General features: G+C 42.2%; 1 protein-coding gene across 1 annotated transcript in view; it reads left to right on the forward strand.

Annotated features, from left to right (window-relative positions):
• LOC104914999 (doublesex- and mab-3-related transcription factor 1) overlaps positions 1–18,198 on the forward strand; it is a 53,416-nt gene that overhangs the window by 33,560 nt on the left and 1,658 nt on the right. Inside the window, exon 4 of the mRNA XM_031557275.1 lies at positions 18,136–18,192. Coding sequence (XP_031413135.1) covers positions 18,136–18,192 — 57 coding nt within the window. The remainder of the gene's footprint in view (positions 1–18,135; positions 18,193–18,198) is intronic.

Below are 18,198 nucleotides of genomic sequence, written 5' to 3' on the forward strand. Positions count from 1 at the left end.
TCATATGCCTGAGAAATGAGAGAGGTCCTGGGTTAGGATATCTCTCTTCAGGTGAGGTTGCAGAATGCAAAAGTTATGCTACTTTTTTAGGTTTCTTAACTACAGTCTTCTTGCATAAATCTGTGGGCTTGAAATTCTGTGCAAGAGTCACATTCATAGTCACAGACAGCACCTGGTTGTAGATCAGAGAATTCAAGGAGTCCTGGTCTGAGCCAGTGCCCTTGCATTTGTACTGTTTCAGTGGATGTTTGAGATGCGGAGGCAGCATACTGCAGCAAAGAAGGCTGATCTGCTGTGACTCAAAAATGGCTCCAGAGACTGGGGAAATACCCTTGCATTCAATTGCTCTGTTAAATTTGCTGCCAGCTGACAAGATGCACTGGCAGAGCTGTGGCAGTAAAATGCTTGGAGAAGTGAGGCAGGGCAGTAAGAAATAGCCCAAGTTTTTCTGTCTGGTCTGGAACAAGTCTGTGTAAGTGAAGAGTGACTCTTGCTGTCCCACAGGCTCCAGGTCTTGTAAGTCTGAGGGATACCACTTCTGCTCCTTTTCTGCACATCCCTATAGCAGAATGCCAGTAGAAGTGGATCCTGGATGCAGAGGGGCTTCAACAGCAGAATATGTGAGGATCATACCATTTTGCTCCTAGAATGGATGCAGTTCAGCAGCATTTAGCTTGTGTGTATTTTTTGTGTGTCTGTTTGTGGATCTTTTTCTTAAAAGCTGACCTCTGTCCAAGAGTGTACCATCCCTTAGGCATGAGGAACAGGCAGTATTTGATGAAACTTGAGTCTGTTTGCTACTAACTATCCATCTTACATCCAACTTTTACAAATAAATATTGATACCAAACAAGAACGGAAGAGATAATGATCTAATCCTGCAGATCCTTAACAGTCAGTTGAAAGATCTATTTTTATCAGCAGGTCACTCCATTTTGTGTAGTTGTTTCATCCTTTTTGTGCTTTCTCATTGCTGCTGTTCACAGTCCCAGATGGTTTTCTGTGCTCACCTTCCCTTCGGTGCCTATTACAAGGATGCTAGGAAGGCTTGCAAACTTTGGACTGCTTCTCTGTGCCATGGTTTACATTTCTGTTTGCGTTCATGCAAACCACAGTCTTGTCTGCTCTTCTTGCTTGCAGCAGTCTCATTTTTGTGTCTTGTAACATACCACTGTTCTGTGGCTTTCTGTGAGTGGCAGGGTACAGTATGTTGGGGGCCACCTGTGTTTGTGTGCCAAAATATACACAAATAGATATGTAATTAAATAGGTATATTTATATATCCTCTGCTAAATAAATCTGCTATACTCAGACACTTCTGCCTGCTTTCACACAACCTGGGTTGCATGGCTAGTCTGTGGAATTAATTTGTTGTCAGTGTGGTATGAGAGCAGAATTGTGTGAAAGTTGGACAACACACTGTTATTCTTTGATTAGATGAAAATAGATTTTGGGTAGGTTGTAACATTTTACAGATGTTTTTAGGGTGATGACATTTTAACATGTCATTTTTTTTCTCAGTAAGAAGCTGAATTTTAGACTTAGCTTGGGTTTGGAAATTTTTTTTTTTTTTTAATCAAGCAAGTTGCTAACCCAGATGTGTGACGTTTGTACTCGTGCCTCATTGTTTCATTAGCTGTGGCAGCAGCACTCAAAATACATTTGAGAATGTGAGGCATATTTAATGTAAGCTCTAGCGATCCATTTTTTTTCTGTGTGGTTAAGCCTTTTTGTAAATTATTGATCTGTGTTGTGAGGTTGGATTGGTGAGGATTTGGTCAACACTGAAATAAGTATGTAAGGTCTGACTGACAGAGAGGGAAAATCCTGGAAAGGAATGAATTTAAGCATCTGCTTACATTGTACTCTGCTTCAGTTTATTCTTGATTCAGAGGGTCATTTTGGTAATTTCTTCTTGAAACACTTTTCTGGTCTGCTCACTCAAAACCGCACAGAAATAACACAATCATGCAGTGAACTTGTCATTGTGCAGTTGCAGAATTATAGGTTTGATTCATGAACCCTGTTGCTCAGTGTGGGGAAGAAGCTGATCCTGAGGCAGTGGCTGCAGGGGCTGTGGTTTGGTTTCTTCATGCTTAAGGGATGCTGGATCCTGTCCTAAAAGTCTGCACCACACGGTTTGGGCTTGGTACTCTGGTTTTATTATGGAACTTTTTCCCTAAGAACAGAAATTCATGGAAATCGTTGGTAGTAAAACAAACTTCACCACAGAGTGGCAAAACAAGTGGAGATGTTTTGTCACGGCAGTGACAGCAGCATGCTTACCATGGTGTGGTTGGTAGCTGTAGCAGTGAAACTTGCTCCTCTCTTTGCTTTGCCATCATATGCAGCTGCATCCTCCTAGCCCTGGTTAAGAAAAGAGAGAACTTGGCCACATTCTGTGGTGTATTCTGTGCAAAAGGGTTTACAGAGAGTATCTTGCCTTTCATACCAGCTTATCAGAGCAATGACTTAAGCTTCCGCAGGCTCTTTGACTTGTATAAGGCGCTTCTGTTGGCAGCCCTTCTGCAGATTGTGAGAAACTTGAGCAAAAGATGTGTTTGCTGCTGATTTCCTAATAAGAAAAAAAAAAAAGGCAAATCAGAGTTGCTGAGTTCCTGAAAGCAGCCTGGTTGGCGGGAGGCAATGAGCCAGTCTGTGGCTCTTGGCATAAAGTTGTTGCAGCCCACAGCATTGGTCCCGTGGAGAAGTGATTTTAGGGAGGAAGGTGAGGGCTTCCCCTCTGTGCAGGTCTCCTGGCCCTGTGCAGCACTTTCTGGCTGAAGTGAGACTCTAGCTGAGAGGACCATGGGGAACAAGGGATGTGGGCACAGTGGCCCCTTGCTCCATCTGCGTGGGCACCAATGCGCATTTGCATGGCCCGTGTAGGAGATGCCTGCATAGGATGTGAGCAGCCCTGCACAAGTGGTGCTGGCTACTTGATGGGCCTTCTTAATTTGGCAGCCATTAAACCACCCACCCAACACTTCTAATTCTAAGCCTGGGTGTTACCGATGGGTTTATTTCCAGTGCTCCTCGCAGGCATAGTTTAGGCCAAGTACAAGTTGAATAACCTTCAGGAAAGCTGTGCTGTCCTTCTGTCGGCCGCTGTCTTTGAAAATTGCCTGCAGAGTTAGTGAGCAGGAACAGTTAAGATTTACAAACAATGATGAAGCTTGTCATGCATCTTTCACCATTCATCATCTGGGTGCCGTGGCTGGGCGGTGAAGTGTTCTTCATAAAAACCAGCTCAGTGTGAAATACACCTCGCAGCAATGTTTACTGCTCTGAAACTCGTCAGCAGCCCTTTATAGTAAATCCAGATTGCGATGTGACATTACAGTATATCATTGCAGAGCACGCTGGGGTTTACACTAGGAATGAGTGCAGTTCACACCAGATGAGATGTCGAAATTGAGTTATGTAGGAATTTGGCTGTTATATGGGGATAGCTTTTGTTTTCCGAGGACTGAAAGTTAGCTTTATATATATAATATATATAATCTACACATACCTGCACCTGTGTGTGGGTGCATATATGGATACAGACATGTATACACATGGATATATGAATACACGTATGCTATGCACACATTCTCTGTACAAACACAGCAGATGTACACAGAGATTACTCTGACAGGGCCCTGTCTTTTTTTTTTTAATACTGTCTCCATATTTTTTAGAAGTGTTGCAACTTAGCTTTTCAGTGAGGCAGGCTTTTATTTTCAAAAAAACACTGTTGAAAATACCGTTCTTGGAGCAATATAGTTTGATTATTGCTGGTTGAAAATTCAGAGTGATAAGTTTTCTTATATTTTTCAAATACTTGTGTTATTTTTTCTGTTTGTTTTGGGTTAATTGTTATTTTAGAGGCATGGGGCTCCTATGAGGTAGTGCTCTTGGGGCCATCCAAGGGAGGTGGCTCCTGAGACAGTGAGGCTGGATGGGGACCATCAGCTGGGCTGTGCTGGTGATTTCCTCCCAGTGCCTTGGGCAGAAGTTCTGGGGGAACTTACCCAGAAACTTGGAAATATGGAAAAGCAAAAGTAAGTTTGGCTGTATGCTGAAATGGTAGTTCTTCACACTAACTTCAATCCTTTCATCTGCAGGGTTGGCTCAAGGTTGCTAAGAAAGGGAAAAAAGAAAAGAAAGAAGTAGGATAGTAGGTATTTTTGTCCAGCTGCGTGAAAAAGATGTCAGTGCAAAAAGTAAATGGAACATTTTGTGTATGAGTAAATTGCTGTCTTTGGAGATAAATCTGCTGGTTTTGACATCTGAGACATATGGAGTTAGACAGTAACATGGATTAGAAGGCACACAGTCTTGATTATCCGGCAGGCAAGGACAGCTACCTTCTTCAGTGGGAGTTAGGTACTTTGGTGGTAGTTACCTGATTAAAAATAAATGAAATGAAAGGTGGGAGATAAGGAGTTTTTGAGTGCACCCTGTGACATTGTTATTTCAGTGTTACAATGCAAAATCTGGAAGTAAGTTAAATTTCCCTGTCTTTAGTGTGCTGTGACTGTCCTCTGTGTTTGAAGCATAGATGTCACGTTCTGGACTTGTGACAGAAGTCTTTTGGCTTTACTGCGTTGCAGTTCAGCCAGAGGGAGAGGTGGTGTGTTTGAACTACTGTTACATTTAATTTTAGATTTTTGGGATCTATGTTGAGTGTTAAATGTAGTACAGAAGTGGAAAAAGGAGTAGGACTGCAGTTGGCACTATCAAAAAGAAAAGATAACTATATTTCATTTGTCCTCCTCAGTTGTTTTCAGCTTCTGTCGTTGTTTTTCCATTGAGTGCTCATTCTGCAGTGAAATCGTACTTCCTGGCTGAGAACATTTTCCACAAATGTGTTTATCATTGCTAATTTTGCTCAGTTGATTTGTTAGGCTTTTTTTGAACTATAAAGTTTATCAATTGGCCTGCTGCAGACAGCATAAGGCTAAAGCTTCGTATACACTAATCATGTAGGTCTGTAGGCTTCCAGGCATATGGATAGCATTGGAAGCTTGTTTATATTCAGAATTAGTTTTGTGATACAGTGTTAATCTCACCTGCTTCTGCACCAGAGGCTTTAAAGGATCCCAGCAAGTTTCTTAGAGATGATGTGGAAATGAAAGCTCAGAGGTGTTGAGCATTATTTATGACTGTTTTTACTTTCTCCTTTTATTTTGAGAGGGGAAAGTTTGGACATCTTTTATGTTACTCTTGTGGCTTGAATTAGAGGGGTGTAGAGTAAAGCTGTCACTTATAATGTACTGTTTTCAAGCACCAGAATGTAGCATACAAAATCAAAGAAACGTATTTCTTCACAACCTTGAGTGCTTTATGTGCCTGCTCAGTTACTAGAAACTTTGCTAAGCCACAGCATTCAGATATTTGTGGTAAGTGGTGGCTTGACATAGTGAAGCTGTAATAGCTTCAGGGTAGTGCAGGCCCTCAGTAATACATATTCAGGATACTCTTGTAAAGATCATCATTTTATTTGCCACGTCTCTGGGTTACCTCATTTCTCATCTGTAGTAAATTGTACTTAGATTTAAAGACACTTTCCAGTATTTGGAAAAATCCTCTTGAAAGGTGCCACATAAAACAGGTGGGCTCGTGGTATATTATGCAGTGATTGTGTCCGTTGTTGCTGTCCAGACATCCCCAAATTTGAGTTAAATGGAGAAATGCTGGCTTGGACCAAGAAAAAAAAATATCCTGCATGTCAGGTTAAGTCGCTTAATTTTATGTTGCTTTCCCGTGCACACACAAAGGTCTCTGGTTGGGGGTGGCATTTCTAACAATGTCCCTGCAGGAAGCAAAGCAAACATGCCTGTAGTGCGCTGTAAAAATACTCCAGAAGGAAATTGCTGGGAGTAGGGGGGCTAGGGGGCGAAACATCACAAATAAGCCAGCAGTACGTTGGCTGATTATAATGACTGCCTTGTAGCATCCAGGAGTTGTCAATCATAGCTTAACGTTTATAGAAGTGAAAAGTCAATGTCTAGTTGTTTAATTTGACATGGCTCTCGGGTTGAGAAAGTGTAATCGCTGGAGGGGACAGTTAAGTAGCTGTGCTCCGTGTCAGCCTGTCTCGCTCCGACTGCTGCACTAAACGCTTTCCTGATGAGCGATAGATTTGGTTAAATACCAAGATAATTGCTAGCTACAGCATCCAGCACTCTTTTAATGCCTTGTACTACATCTGTATTAGCTCTTGCCCGAGGCTGTTTGAGGTTTCTGCAGCAAAGAAGGCATGTACGCTCAATTACATTACTCTCCTTCGGTTTTTGAAGGGCAATTGTTGCAGAGCTAAATAGGTTGTAATAAATTACATTCTTTTCTTCCAAACCTGTTGCAGTAAATCAGACATGCAAATGTTACAGCTGCTTTTTCCTTTTAAGTGACATTTTGTTAGTCTGCCTTAACACACAAAGGATTATTTAGACAAAATGTCTTTTCATATGAAAAATTGAAAACTACCAGACTTTTAAAACTGTCTGGCAAAACCAGCAAACTCGTTTTGGATGCTATAAAAGTATTTGCTTTTCCTGGTTGTGTTCGCATCTGTAAATCAGGTCGCGGCGCAAATGCATTTTGCTTCTCAGGGTGCACCATCGGGTGGGACCTGAGGGGCACTCCCACTGCAATTAGGTGGGTGTCAGCATTTCCAGTGCCCTCATAACACTCTTGGTATGGTAAGGAGACTTGAAATGTCCTCACTACTTTTGTCAGGATGGCTCAAGGCAATCTCGTTGCCTGCTTATATCTGCGGGTGGCTGCATGGCTGCATGGTGGTGATGCAGTGCTGTAATGCTGCTGCACAGTGATGCTACATGGATGCTGCACAGCCTTGGTGCAGTTCTTGCCTTCTGAGCATGCTGCTGCTGCACCGAGCACATGCCAGGCGCTCCCTTCTGTCTCTCTGCAGTACAGCCCACAGTGCACCAAGAGAGCCTGCACCTCTTGTCACCTGCAGAGGTACAGCTCGCTTCACAGATGTGTGAAAGGGGCTAGCTGGGGCAAAGGAGGGCATTTGTTTTTGTTCACAGGTTTTATCTTAAAATTCTGAGCAGATTTGGAATTACAGAATCACAGTATGGTAGGGGTTGGAAGAGGCTTCTAGAGATCACCTAGTCCAACCCCCGGTAAAGCAGGAAGTATCTTTGGTAGTAACTTGATGATTGAACACTTCATTTTGCCAAGATTAATTTTGGAATGTAATGCAGAAAAAGCAGAAGCCTATTTAACATTTAGAAGTAAAACTAAAAATTGTGATTTCGTTTAATTTAACATCTTCAAATTTATTTCCCACTTTTCCATAATTTTTTACAATGTTTATATTATTGCACACTGTATTTTACAATGCCCTATGCTTGATATTTGTCCCACAGTGCCAGTTAAATCAGTTAAGATTCGTAGGTTTGCATCCCAGTGCTGTGGGTAGCATGTCTATTTACACCAAGAATACCACTAAACATGTAGTAGGTTGCTGAGGTAAAAGAGTGCTTTTAGCCCAGTTTGTCATCAGTTTTGTTTCTTTTCTGGACATGAAAGAAAAGGAAAAATCAGTGAACTCTCTCTCCAGTTCCTTTATAAATCATTTTCTCTTTCAAGTTCTGTCCTAGAGCACTTGCAGACACTGCAAAGAATATTTTCTTTTCCCACTCTGAAACAACCATTTACACACAATTTTTAGCAGATTTTTGTATTGGCTTTTAGCTATGTGAAACACATTTTGATAGGTTGTAGTCTGAGCCAGATTTGAGCTAGTTGTATGCCCTTAAGTATCATTTTAAACCTCCTGAATACTGCAAATCAAGACTTTACTGTCCTCATTTTTTTCTCTCCCCTCTCTTAGATAAATACAAACTTGTAGCTCATTAAACTGTGTTTACCAAGTAAGTCATGTACATCTTGCTCCAGCTCTTTGCTGAGTTGCAGGTGTACCTAGTGATTTTAGTTTGGTTGGATTTTATCACTATACTTCCCAAGACATGCTGCAAGCTGATTTGTGCAAACGAGGGAAGCAGCACTGGCTTGTTGAGAGGGGTCTGCTGTTCTTTTATGTGGATGCTTCTGCAGGAGGTAGCCAAAATGAAGTTGTAACATAATGAACCCTAATAAAAAGAGGTGAGGAGGGAGGAATGCATGTTGGCCCTTGGTTTGGGAGTAGTTCACCCCTCCTCAGCCATGCTCTGACCTTTGTGCTTCTTGCTCTGAACTGTCCAGCTTGAATCTGGACCTGCTGATCTGCATTCACCTGCATTTTTGGGTACCTTGAAAACCCATCCTTCCCTGCAACCTAGAGCAGGTCCCTCTGTCACCTCATCCTTGCAGCCCAGCTGGCCAAGCTGAAACGCCTTGAGGGGAGCATGCAGAGATGTTCCTCTCCACAGCCTCCCTGCAGGAGACTTCATTCCCCCAGAAGGCCCAAGGGACCCCAGTCAGCTCCTGTGAAGGTAGATAGGCCTGGAGCCCCGAGCTGCTTCACGAGAGCATTGGATGAGGACTAGGCATGCTGGGAAGATACAGTTGTCTTCATCAAATGGATTTTGCTGCATTCAGCTGCCGTGTGCCCACAGTGGCATGGCTAGGAGCAGGCCTTCCAGCAGTGCTGGCACAGCCAGCTGGGGCAGGCCCCTCACCTCAGCAGCACGGGGTTCTGTTGCACACTGGCATTTCACAGTGTGCATTTAATGCTGCTGTTGTGTTAGTGGAAATAAATATAAATATAACACAGTGGGTCTGTCATAAGCCTAATGTTCTGTGAAACTTCATTTAACTCATTTGACTACCTTAAGAATGCTTTGTGTTCAGTTTTTGTCCCTATTTTCTCAAGTAGAGTGACTTATTGTGACAAGGTTCCTAAACTTCTGAGTGTATAAATCTCACTTTAAAATAAGTAGCAACATTTTTACTCTGTTTATGTATATACCCCTCTTTTGCTGCAAATTTAACTAATACTTGTTGAACCATTTGACAGCAAGTCTGCTTGACTGGCTTCTACATTAAAGTTAACACTGAAAAATGGTTATGCCATGGTAATATTAATTCACTTTAATGCCTCCTCGGTGTTTAAAACTGTAGATTCACTTAAATTCTAACCTGTACATGTAAGGGCTCCTTCATTTTTCCCTTTTACTCAGTTTTGAGTGCAGTTGCTCGTGAGTGTAGTCTTGCTCATGCTGAAATCAGTGGCAGACCTCCTGCAGCTTTTGCTGGCGTGGTGTAAGTTGCAGGTCCTTCTTTGTTCTTTCCCAGCAGAGGAGATTACATTATAAGAGCATTAAAAAAAATCTATTCTTGACAAGTGAAAAATCCACTGAGTCTACCATAACAGATCACTTTCATTAGACTTAGCATTTTCTCTGATTATTTAGTAATCTCTTGATTTCCAAAAGCTTGCAAGTCATATTCAGAAAAGATAATTAAGCCATACAGTATCGCACTTTATCACTGAGCCTGTATTTTCTACAGTTAAGAAGGTCAATAAGGCTGAAAGAGCTGAAGCCATCATTATTAGCTGCTTGGTTACTCTTTGAGTGTTTTGACTGATGACAGCTGGCATGGATTTTGTCCTTGTTTTATAGGTTGAAAGGGACATCATGAGCAGTAAAAGTGTAAAGAACTGTAAGACTGTAAGTGTAAAGAACTGTAAAGACCAAAATTAAAGTTTATTTGGCTAGTCTTGATGTTGCACAAACTGTGATAGACTTCTTGATGATTTTTTTTTTTTTTTTCCTGGGACTCAGTAAAGATTAACAGCTTTTTTGAAACAGGAGCTGGGAGATAGTCAGCAAAACCATGTTAAATTTGGATTTCTGCATAGGACACCAAGAAGTTATTAGTGGTCATTAAAGCTTCTATTTTCTTTCTTTAGTATAGCTACATAAGGAGAAAATTTGTGCCTTGTCTTCTGTCTTGCCATGTATTCTGCTGCTTGCTAATGCTACTCTGAGTCGTCTGGGACACACTTTTCCCTTAAAATTACCATTACTCTTCAGACAAACATTTTCCTGCCACACTATTGTAAATTGCAGTGTGTTTTCTAGTAAGACACCTTATGCTTCTAGAGCTAGTTATTAACAATGAACTTCTTGTTTAGACAATCTTTAAAGAGTTACACAAAACAAAACAAAGGCAAAATATGCTGTCATGATACACAGGGACAAGTGAGAAGGGAGAGTCGCTGTCTCCTCCAGCATGCGCTGACCCAGATCTGCAAAGTGGATTGCTTCAATATTCACAAAAAGAGCCACCTATGACTGGCTTCTCAAAAGATGTAGTTGGTTTCACCAACCTGGCTTTCCAGGTGGCTGTGCAAAAGGGTGCCAGGAGCACTCTGTTCCCTGCCTGGCTGCTGTGCCCGGGAGTGGTAGAGGCCAGGATGTTGCTGACCTCCTAGCTCTGTGAGGCAGATTGGTGTAAAGCTAGTCTTGGTGGAATGAAGTACCTACAATGGGTGTTCGGGCACGTGTTCCTTCTTCTGACAAAATACTTGTATGTTTCTCATGAAAGTGATTGATAGGTGCATGTTTCATGTTTTGTTTTTAGAACAGAGCTCTTAATTCTTTCAAGAATGAGAAAAAACAGTCGAGAAGGTGGATTTAGAGCCCTTTTTTTTTCCTGTTGTTCTGTCTTGTGCTGGTCCTTTGAATACAACACATCAACGGTATCTTTTTGTTGGGGAATATCTCTTCGCTGTTGTGTGTAGAATTATATGTGACCTCTAGGAACCAAAAGATGAAAGATCCCAGCTTTATCACAAAGTTTAAGTGATGAAGCAAATGGCTTTTCTCTGAGGTTCCATGCTGCTCTCCAAATCACTTCATCCCTCATAGCCACATTTTTTTACATCTTTCTGGGGGATTAATACCTCCTTGTATGTTTGTTTGGCTACTCTCCAATCTTGAATCTTGAAATGATTTGGTATTTTTTTTTTTTTCAACATAAATTCCTCTCAATGCATTGTCCATTTAATGACTTAGAGAACATCTTGCAAACCATTGGGTTTGCCCAGCAGCAGAGCATGCTCCCTGATGCTGAGGGACCATGAATGTCTAAGGGAAGCTGGGATCTGTGAGAGCACATTTGCTGATGGTCGTAGCAAAGACTTGTAGCCTGAAGAAGCATGTATATCTATGCAAAACATATTCTGCAGTAGAATAATTTCTCTAGTGTAATTCCCGGTCGGAGCGCACAAATACATGCACAGGACAACACAGGGGTTTAACTAAGTGAGGAATGGAAGGGATGGAGAAAAAAGATAACTTTTTTTTTTTTTTGTCACAGTGCCTTTTCTTTGGAGGATTAGTACTAGTTTTGAAATACCTCAGCCTGTGACCTCATTTTTGCTCCTTTGTGATGGGGAAATAGTTGTTCTGTTGTGTAGTCATACAGAATGTCTATACTTACAGATGACCCAATCAGCCTTCCATAAAAGTGCACATTTTTGGCAATAACTAGAGTGGAAGAGGTTTACTTTATGTTGAGATAACCAGTTCTTGGAGTGTGATTTCCTTCGTGTCTTGCAAAGCACCAATTCTCTATGTTAAATCATTAAAACTGTATGTCTTCAAGGAAGGAACTATTAATCAGAATTTTGGAGTTGAATATAAGATTAGATGCTTTGTGTGGGATTGTACTGATTCATACCCTGCTGGGACATGGCTCTGGTAGAGTAGGCATTTCTGGTGAATACCTTGCCCAGGAGATATATAACCACTCAATTCTGCCAACGTGGGCTTGGCACTAGCAAGTTTTTTCCTGCTAGGCTTTGCACGTTTTCTTCAGAGCAATTCAAAGCAAGGATACTCATCTTTATATACCTGGTCTTCCTGAGTGTTTTGTGATAGTTCCTCTGTACTCTGCCTTTCGTAGCCTCAGGCACCAGCTTAGTCCCATCAAGTTCACCATGAAATGTAAAACTGGTAGAAGTAAAAGGTGTTGGTCAGTTAGTACTGTTTTGATGCATATTCTGTCTGCAGGTTCTAATGGCAATTGCTTTGTAATTGGTTGACATTGTTGTGAGGTAGGATTTGGAGCCTCAAATAAAAACCCAAAACCTGTGCTTCCAGAATGTCTTCCTTGCATCCTTCCTGACCAGCTGGAGATGGGTGAGGAGTGGAAAGTCCCGTTTGATTGTTTCTCTTATTATTGTAAGAGAATTTAAAGACGGGGGTGAGGGAGTTCAACAAGAGGATATTTTCTTCAGCTTCTGGTTTCTAATTACATCAAGTTATAGCCTCACCTTTTTAGTTGCTAAAAGTACAAGCAGGAACTGGAAAAGAATGAGATAATCCATAGTAAAGCATGCTGAATAAAGATCTCCATTCAGATCTTTACCTCTTATCCTGAGCTTCTAATGCCAAGAATTAATGCTATTTGAAAACACACAATGAATGTGCCCTACTGTGGGCATAAAAGATAATCCTAATTATTTTAAATGTTAGTGAGAAGGGTAGGCGTATGAGAAGGTAAAAAGGGCTTTACTGTGAAATAGTATATCTGTGCTAAGGGACACAGGGTGGACTTGGTTTTGATTCCATTTCCTTAGGCATGTTTTGTCGTTTTTTTGTTAAATCAAAAGGCAGCTCTGCTTGTTCTTGACACTTCTTACAGCAGGATAATTTCCACTGGCATTCATTGCTGGAACTGGACTATTTGCCCTTGTATTAAAGACATGCAAAGCAAAAAGGGAGCACCAGTCCCTTTTTATTTTTAATTTGTCTGCCTTAGAGTCAACGCAGAATAGTCCACAATGAATTGATCAAAATGAAAACTGCAAAGATATTTCAGCTGAGATGTGTAACATGGAGTAACTCTCATTTGAAGGCAGATCCATAACTGAGTTTTCATTAGTGCCTCATTACTGTTTTAGCATCAGTCTCCCTGTTAGACCAACAGCTCATCTTACTATGTGCTCTGCATAATGCTTCTCTTAAGAAGCCTACATCCTTGCTAGGGAGTGATAATGAGCTGTAGCAAATAGAAACTGCTGGTGTCAGGGTGAGGTTCCAGAATTTGACCCTTTGGGAAGCACTGCCTACTCCAGGTCTGAGAGGAGAGCCAAAGTATGAGAGGAGGACAGTCACTGCAGCACAGCTTTGGTATGTGAGAAGGTATTGGTTAGAATTCTCAGTCAGTAAGAGATATTTAACCTCAACATTCGTGCAGAGACAGAGTAGCACAGAATAGCTAGGAAATACTGGGGATTCATTGAGCATTCACTGTGTTCAGTAACATGAATTTCTGCAGCTTTGAAAACGCGATTATTTCTGTTCAGAAAAAATTCTAAAAACAGAGCTGGCATATATTTTTCTCAGCTAAAAACTTTCTTCTGTTAACACTGGTTTCTTCGTTACAGAGTAAAACAGTCAGTCCTCTGTCTTTTCAAGCAATGCATTCACGGCACATGGAAAGTTCATTGGGGACAGATCTTTGTTTTGGCCTTCTGTCACCTAACTCTGTGCTAAAAGAGCTGGATGCTTGCAGGGTTAGGCACCGCAAAGATGAGAGGTAGCAGAGCACAGTTTGTTTAGGAGAACTGAGCTTGGTATTTTTGTGTGTGCTTGCATTGGGATTTCATTTGGCCCATCTTGAGATGATGTACAGCACAGTCAGGACACTGGCACTCCTGCTGCTCCACTAATGCTTCCTTCACAATAGGAAAGTAGTGGGTTTCTCTGTCTTTTCTGTGTGTCTTCCTCCATAGACGAGCCAGTGTTCATTTTGATGATTCTCTGGTCCCAAGTGCCTGGTTTTGGAGGAGTAACCAATTTTGTGTTTTAATTTGTTTTTTGTCTGAATGCTTTTTAAGCAGCTGCCATGTGTTCTTGCATTTGATGTACCTTGCAGGCTGTTTGCTGGCAGCAGGTGGTAGAGCCAGCCCTGCAGTGTCAATATGAGCTGTGGAGTGATGACTACCACCAACTTGAGTGCGGACTGAGCAGTATCTTCCAACAGAGTCCCATCCACAGTATTTCCAGGACACTAAGCCAGCATTCCTTCAGAACACTGCCAATCACCCCACCAAGTCTCATAGCTGCATGGAGATGGGTGCCTTGAGGTGGTAATCTGAGGGAAGTGCCCCAACTGTTTTCTCTTTCCATCTACCCTTCACACAGCTAGCAGGTCTTGCTTCTGATTATCATTGCCACTGGTTTCTTTGGCATGCTGGTTGCTAAAGACACTTCATATAGGATTTTCAGGGCCTGGAGTGGCAATCATTTCTTGTACAGTCATTTTCAGTGGTACTTACAAAAGGAAAATTATTTTGCTATAGAAAGGAAGACACCATGAAAGACTGAAAAGTTCCATTTCAGCCTCAAATCAAAACCCTGGCCTGCTTCAGTTGTGTTCCACTGCCTCAGACCAGCAGCAACAGCTTCGTTGCCCTTCTTCCTCTGAGGGTGAGCATGGCTGTGCTTGCATATGCAGGTTTAGGTCTGCACACTAGGAAGAAGTATGTAGTCCTTAGGAGCAGGTGGGAAAGGCATGCTTACTTTTCTTTTCCTTGAAAAAGGTGAAAGAGCTTTAAAAAATGGATTGTACCTCTCAACCTTAAATCTTCTAAAATTGCTTCTTACTGAGAGTTTAATAGTTTTTTAAATGTAAACTCGGGAAAATATTTACTTTTCAAGCTTGAATATCCTTCCTCTTTCTCACATCATTGAAAGTGTATTTTTCTTTTCAGTCCACTGAATTACAGGGATCATTCATGTTAAAAGTTAATGCAGTTTCCAGTGTCAGAAGATGTAAGGTTTTGTGGTTTTGGTTCATATCCCTTCTCACTTCTTTTACTATGTGATATTAGCTGATATTTTTTTTCAGATTCGTATGGCTCAAAAGTATTCAGGTTTACCAAGAGTAAAACGTAATTAGATCAAGGAATGATCTTTAAAAACCATCATAGACCCAATCCTGGTGCTGTTATTTACAGAGATAAGGGCTGTGTAACTACAGTGGGAGGATCAGCCACAAGCCTCAAACAGATGAAGCTCATACATTTAAATCAAAAAGAACATGGGTTTTGTTTCTTTGAACTTGGAATTTTTACATTTTATTGCCGTGTGATTAAAACACTGGAACAGAATTGCTCATTTCTTTCTTGCTGCCTTTTTATAGCTACAAGTCCCAAATCAAGTATCTTGCTCTCATTATCAGCTTTGCACCTACCTACCTCTTAGTTGACTTTGGTGTCTCCCACTGACTGCAATGAAAGTGAGTCCAAGTAAGCAGTGCAGGCTGGGATACAGGGGTAGGTCCCATTTACTAGTGAAGAGACCTCTGTAGTTCCAGGTTATTTTTTAAATCTAGGTGGCTCTGCTTACATCCTCCTGTGCACGGTCAGAGATTATCGTAGGTAGGCCAAGCTTCATAACTCTAAAAACCAGGGCCATTTTGACTGTGACTAGAAGAGCTGCCTGTGTTATTTAGATCAGTGCCTCCAAGCTCTGAGACGTTTTGTGAAACCAACCAACCCAGTGGTGACTGGGAATGTTCTTGTGCTAATACCCCTTCTGTCTGAGGTTTGAATATGTTATCAGGTACCTCATAAGAAACGCTGGGAGACTGGTGGAGCTCCACTGATACAGAAAGCTTAGGAACTGCTGCCTGGGATGTTGAGAAACAGATGTGGGTGCCTGTCTCCAAAAAGGCTGACGTCTGTATCATTCTCCATGTTTTTAATGAATTAATGTAGAGCTGCTGGGTAAATAGATCATAAAAATGAAATTGCAATTTTACTGTCATAGGGTTTTAACACTGGTGCCATGTAGCATGTTGGGTGGGTTTCTCACTGCACTCCTTCCATGTAAGAAAAAGCTTTCTTTATGTTTGTCGGAAAGATTTATAAATTTTAATATTTTAAAATGTGCCTTTCCATACTCCAGGCGCATGTGTATTAAAGATATTATCAAATCCTTCCAAAGAAACAAGCCATTAGCCCATCTGGCTACTCAGGAGTAAACAAAAAATAATCTCTAACTTTAATCACTTCTTTTATACTTCCTGGAACTTGAGAACAGGGGGATTCCTTATAGCTTATCCTAAGTATGTTGGGCTTTGCTAAATCAGGGCAGAATGAGGTTGCAGAGTTGGAGACTTGAGCCACTGAGGCAGTCTCAGTGGTATTCAAGCCAGACTTCTGGTTTTTCGCTTCATAATGCAAGGTGCCTTGTGGAGAAAGGGACATTTCCTGATGCCAGGTATGGCCAAATTCAGCTGAACCTTGTATTGTTGACTGGCAACAGCTGTGACCTGTGTGACCTGTGAGGAACTGATCTCTAGAATGTTTACACCAAGAGAGATATGGACTGCTGCGTGTTCTGTAGGTGCTTTTGCTCTTTGGCATCTTGGTGCAGACCTATGTATAGAGCAGCTGTGTTCCATCATTATGCAGTAGTCAAAGCATGAACCACTGCAACAAGCTACTAGCCTGAAGTGTTCAGTGAGATATGCTTTGGACCAGGGGAGTGTGGGCCGCCCAGTATGTTTGGGCTCTGGGAGCCTGTCTGACCAGGTGAGGCTCCTTCCCTTCCACAGGAACAGGAATGCTCCTCCATTCTCTGCACTTTTCCCCTAATCTGCATATTTACATCTGGTTCAAGTAACGGGAGCTCATCGACAGTATGTCACAAGCAGAGGATTAGCAGAGGAGGTGAAGTGGAACGCTGACTACATCCTCATCCAGAGACTGAGAAGCTTATGTCTTCTCTCCTTTGGGCTCTCCCACTAGCCCAGCTGACACGTGAAGAGATGGGTAAGAAACAGAATGTTATCTGCTACCTGAGAGTAGCAGAGGAAGACCCAGCTTCCTCTTTCCACGTTGACAGTAGCATTCACAGGATGCGTGAAATGTTGAGCAGTTGCTTTGTCGGTCCTCTTACCTTTTTTATCTTTCAGCTAGGAGATAAAGGTAATATAGGATTAATATCCTACTGGGCAAAAAAATGTTTTTTTTATCAAATCTGAGACAACAGTAGTCTGACACAGGAGGCTGATGTGAAAGGATTAACTTGTCCCTCACCCGTATCAAAAGAGAGACCACACAAAATCAGTGAGTTAGGTTCCAACATTGCAAAAAAGGGGCAAAACTCCCTGAAATTATCTGAAATTACCATTTAATGCAGTCACAGACAAGTAGGCAAAAATGGTATGTGGGGCCTCAACTGTGTACCCCGTAACCAGCACTGTGTTTAAAACGAGGACAAATCAGGGAGTTAAGGTGCACTTGGAAGTTACTACAGAAGCAGACTGCCACTGAGATGTTTGAGATTTTCAAAATAAGGTTTCTTCCTTGTATAGTAATGGGGTACATCCATAGGATTGCTGCTTATTTCCCCCGAATCCCCGTGGCTTGGGTGTGAGAGTCAAGCCCAACCCTTCATTTGTAATGGAACTGCTAGCACCTCGCGCTGGAGGGGGAGGGCAAGTTTGAGCGTTCCTATTCTCGTGCAGCTGTACCTGATCCATCATAACTTCCAAAACACAGGCAGTGGTTGTAAAGTGCGTTCTCTTTTGAAAGACCATAGCGTGGTAGTACTCTCCTCTAAACAGGAAAATCCAGAGCACGGTAAGTATTGATGCTAAGGTGTCTGGCCAGTGGAGATCCACTGCAACATAGTTCCCCCCGACTGTCCCAGCCACCGGTGCGTTCTGCTAATTACACCATAGATTTCCCTATTGATGATGAACAGAACTGAATGAACGCAGAAGCAGGGATGTTGCCCTCACTGCCGCTGTTGTACACGGAGCCGGGCAGATGCTGGCCGTTAGTTACACAAACATTAGTATTAACGATTGGCCATTTGGAATTGGTGACAAACTGCCGCCCGCCGGAATCCTGAGCCTGAAACCAATCAGGAAGTTAATGAGGAGAGAAATTACCACTGCAGCTTCTCCTTAATTATATTCACGGCAGGCAGGAAGGGAGTGCTGGAGGTGGATCTCAACTCATCTAAGGTTAGGAAGGTCAGAGACCCTTTTACTCGGTTTTGTATCTACTGCAAATTGCAACGTTGCAGCCGTTCCGAGCGCTGCCTTATTTCTGAATACTCCGACGTCGGCCCGGGGCAGCTCTCCGGGCCCCGGGGTGCAGCGGCGCGGGGCTCAGGCGCTGTGTTCTCTCCCCTCACGCAGTGTTTTCGCCGCCCAGCAGCCAGGACTCGGGCCTGGGGTGCCTGTCCAGCAGCGAGAGCACCA

Source organism: Meleagris gallopavo, chromosome Z (assembly GCF_000146605.3).
Source record: "Meleagris gallopavo isolate NT-WF06-2002-E0010 breed Aviagen turkey brand Nicholas breeding stock chromosome Z, Turkey_5.1, whole genome shotgun sequence".
Lineage (NCBI taxonomy): Eukaryota > Metazoa > Chordata > Aves > Galliformes > Phasianidae > Meleagris > Meleagris gallopavo.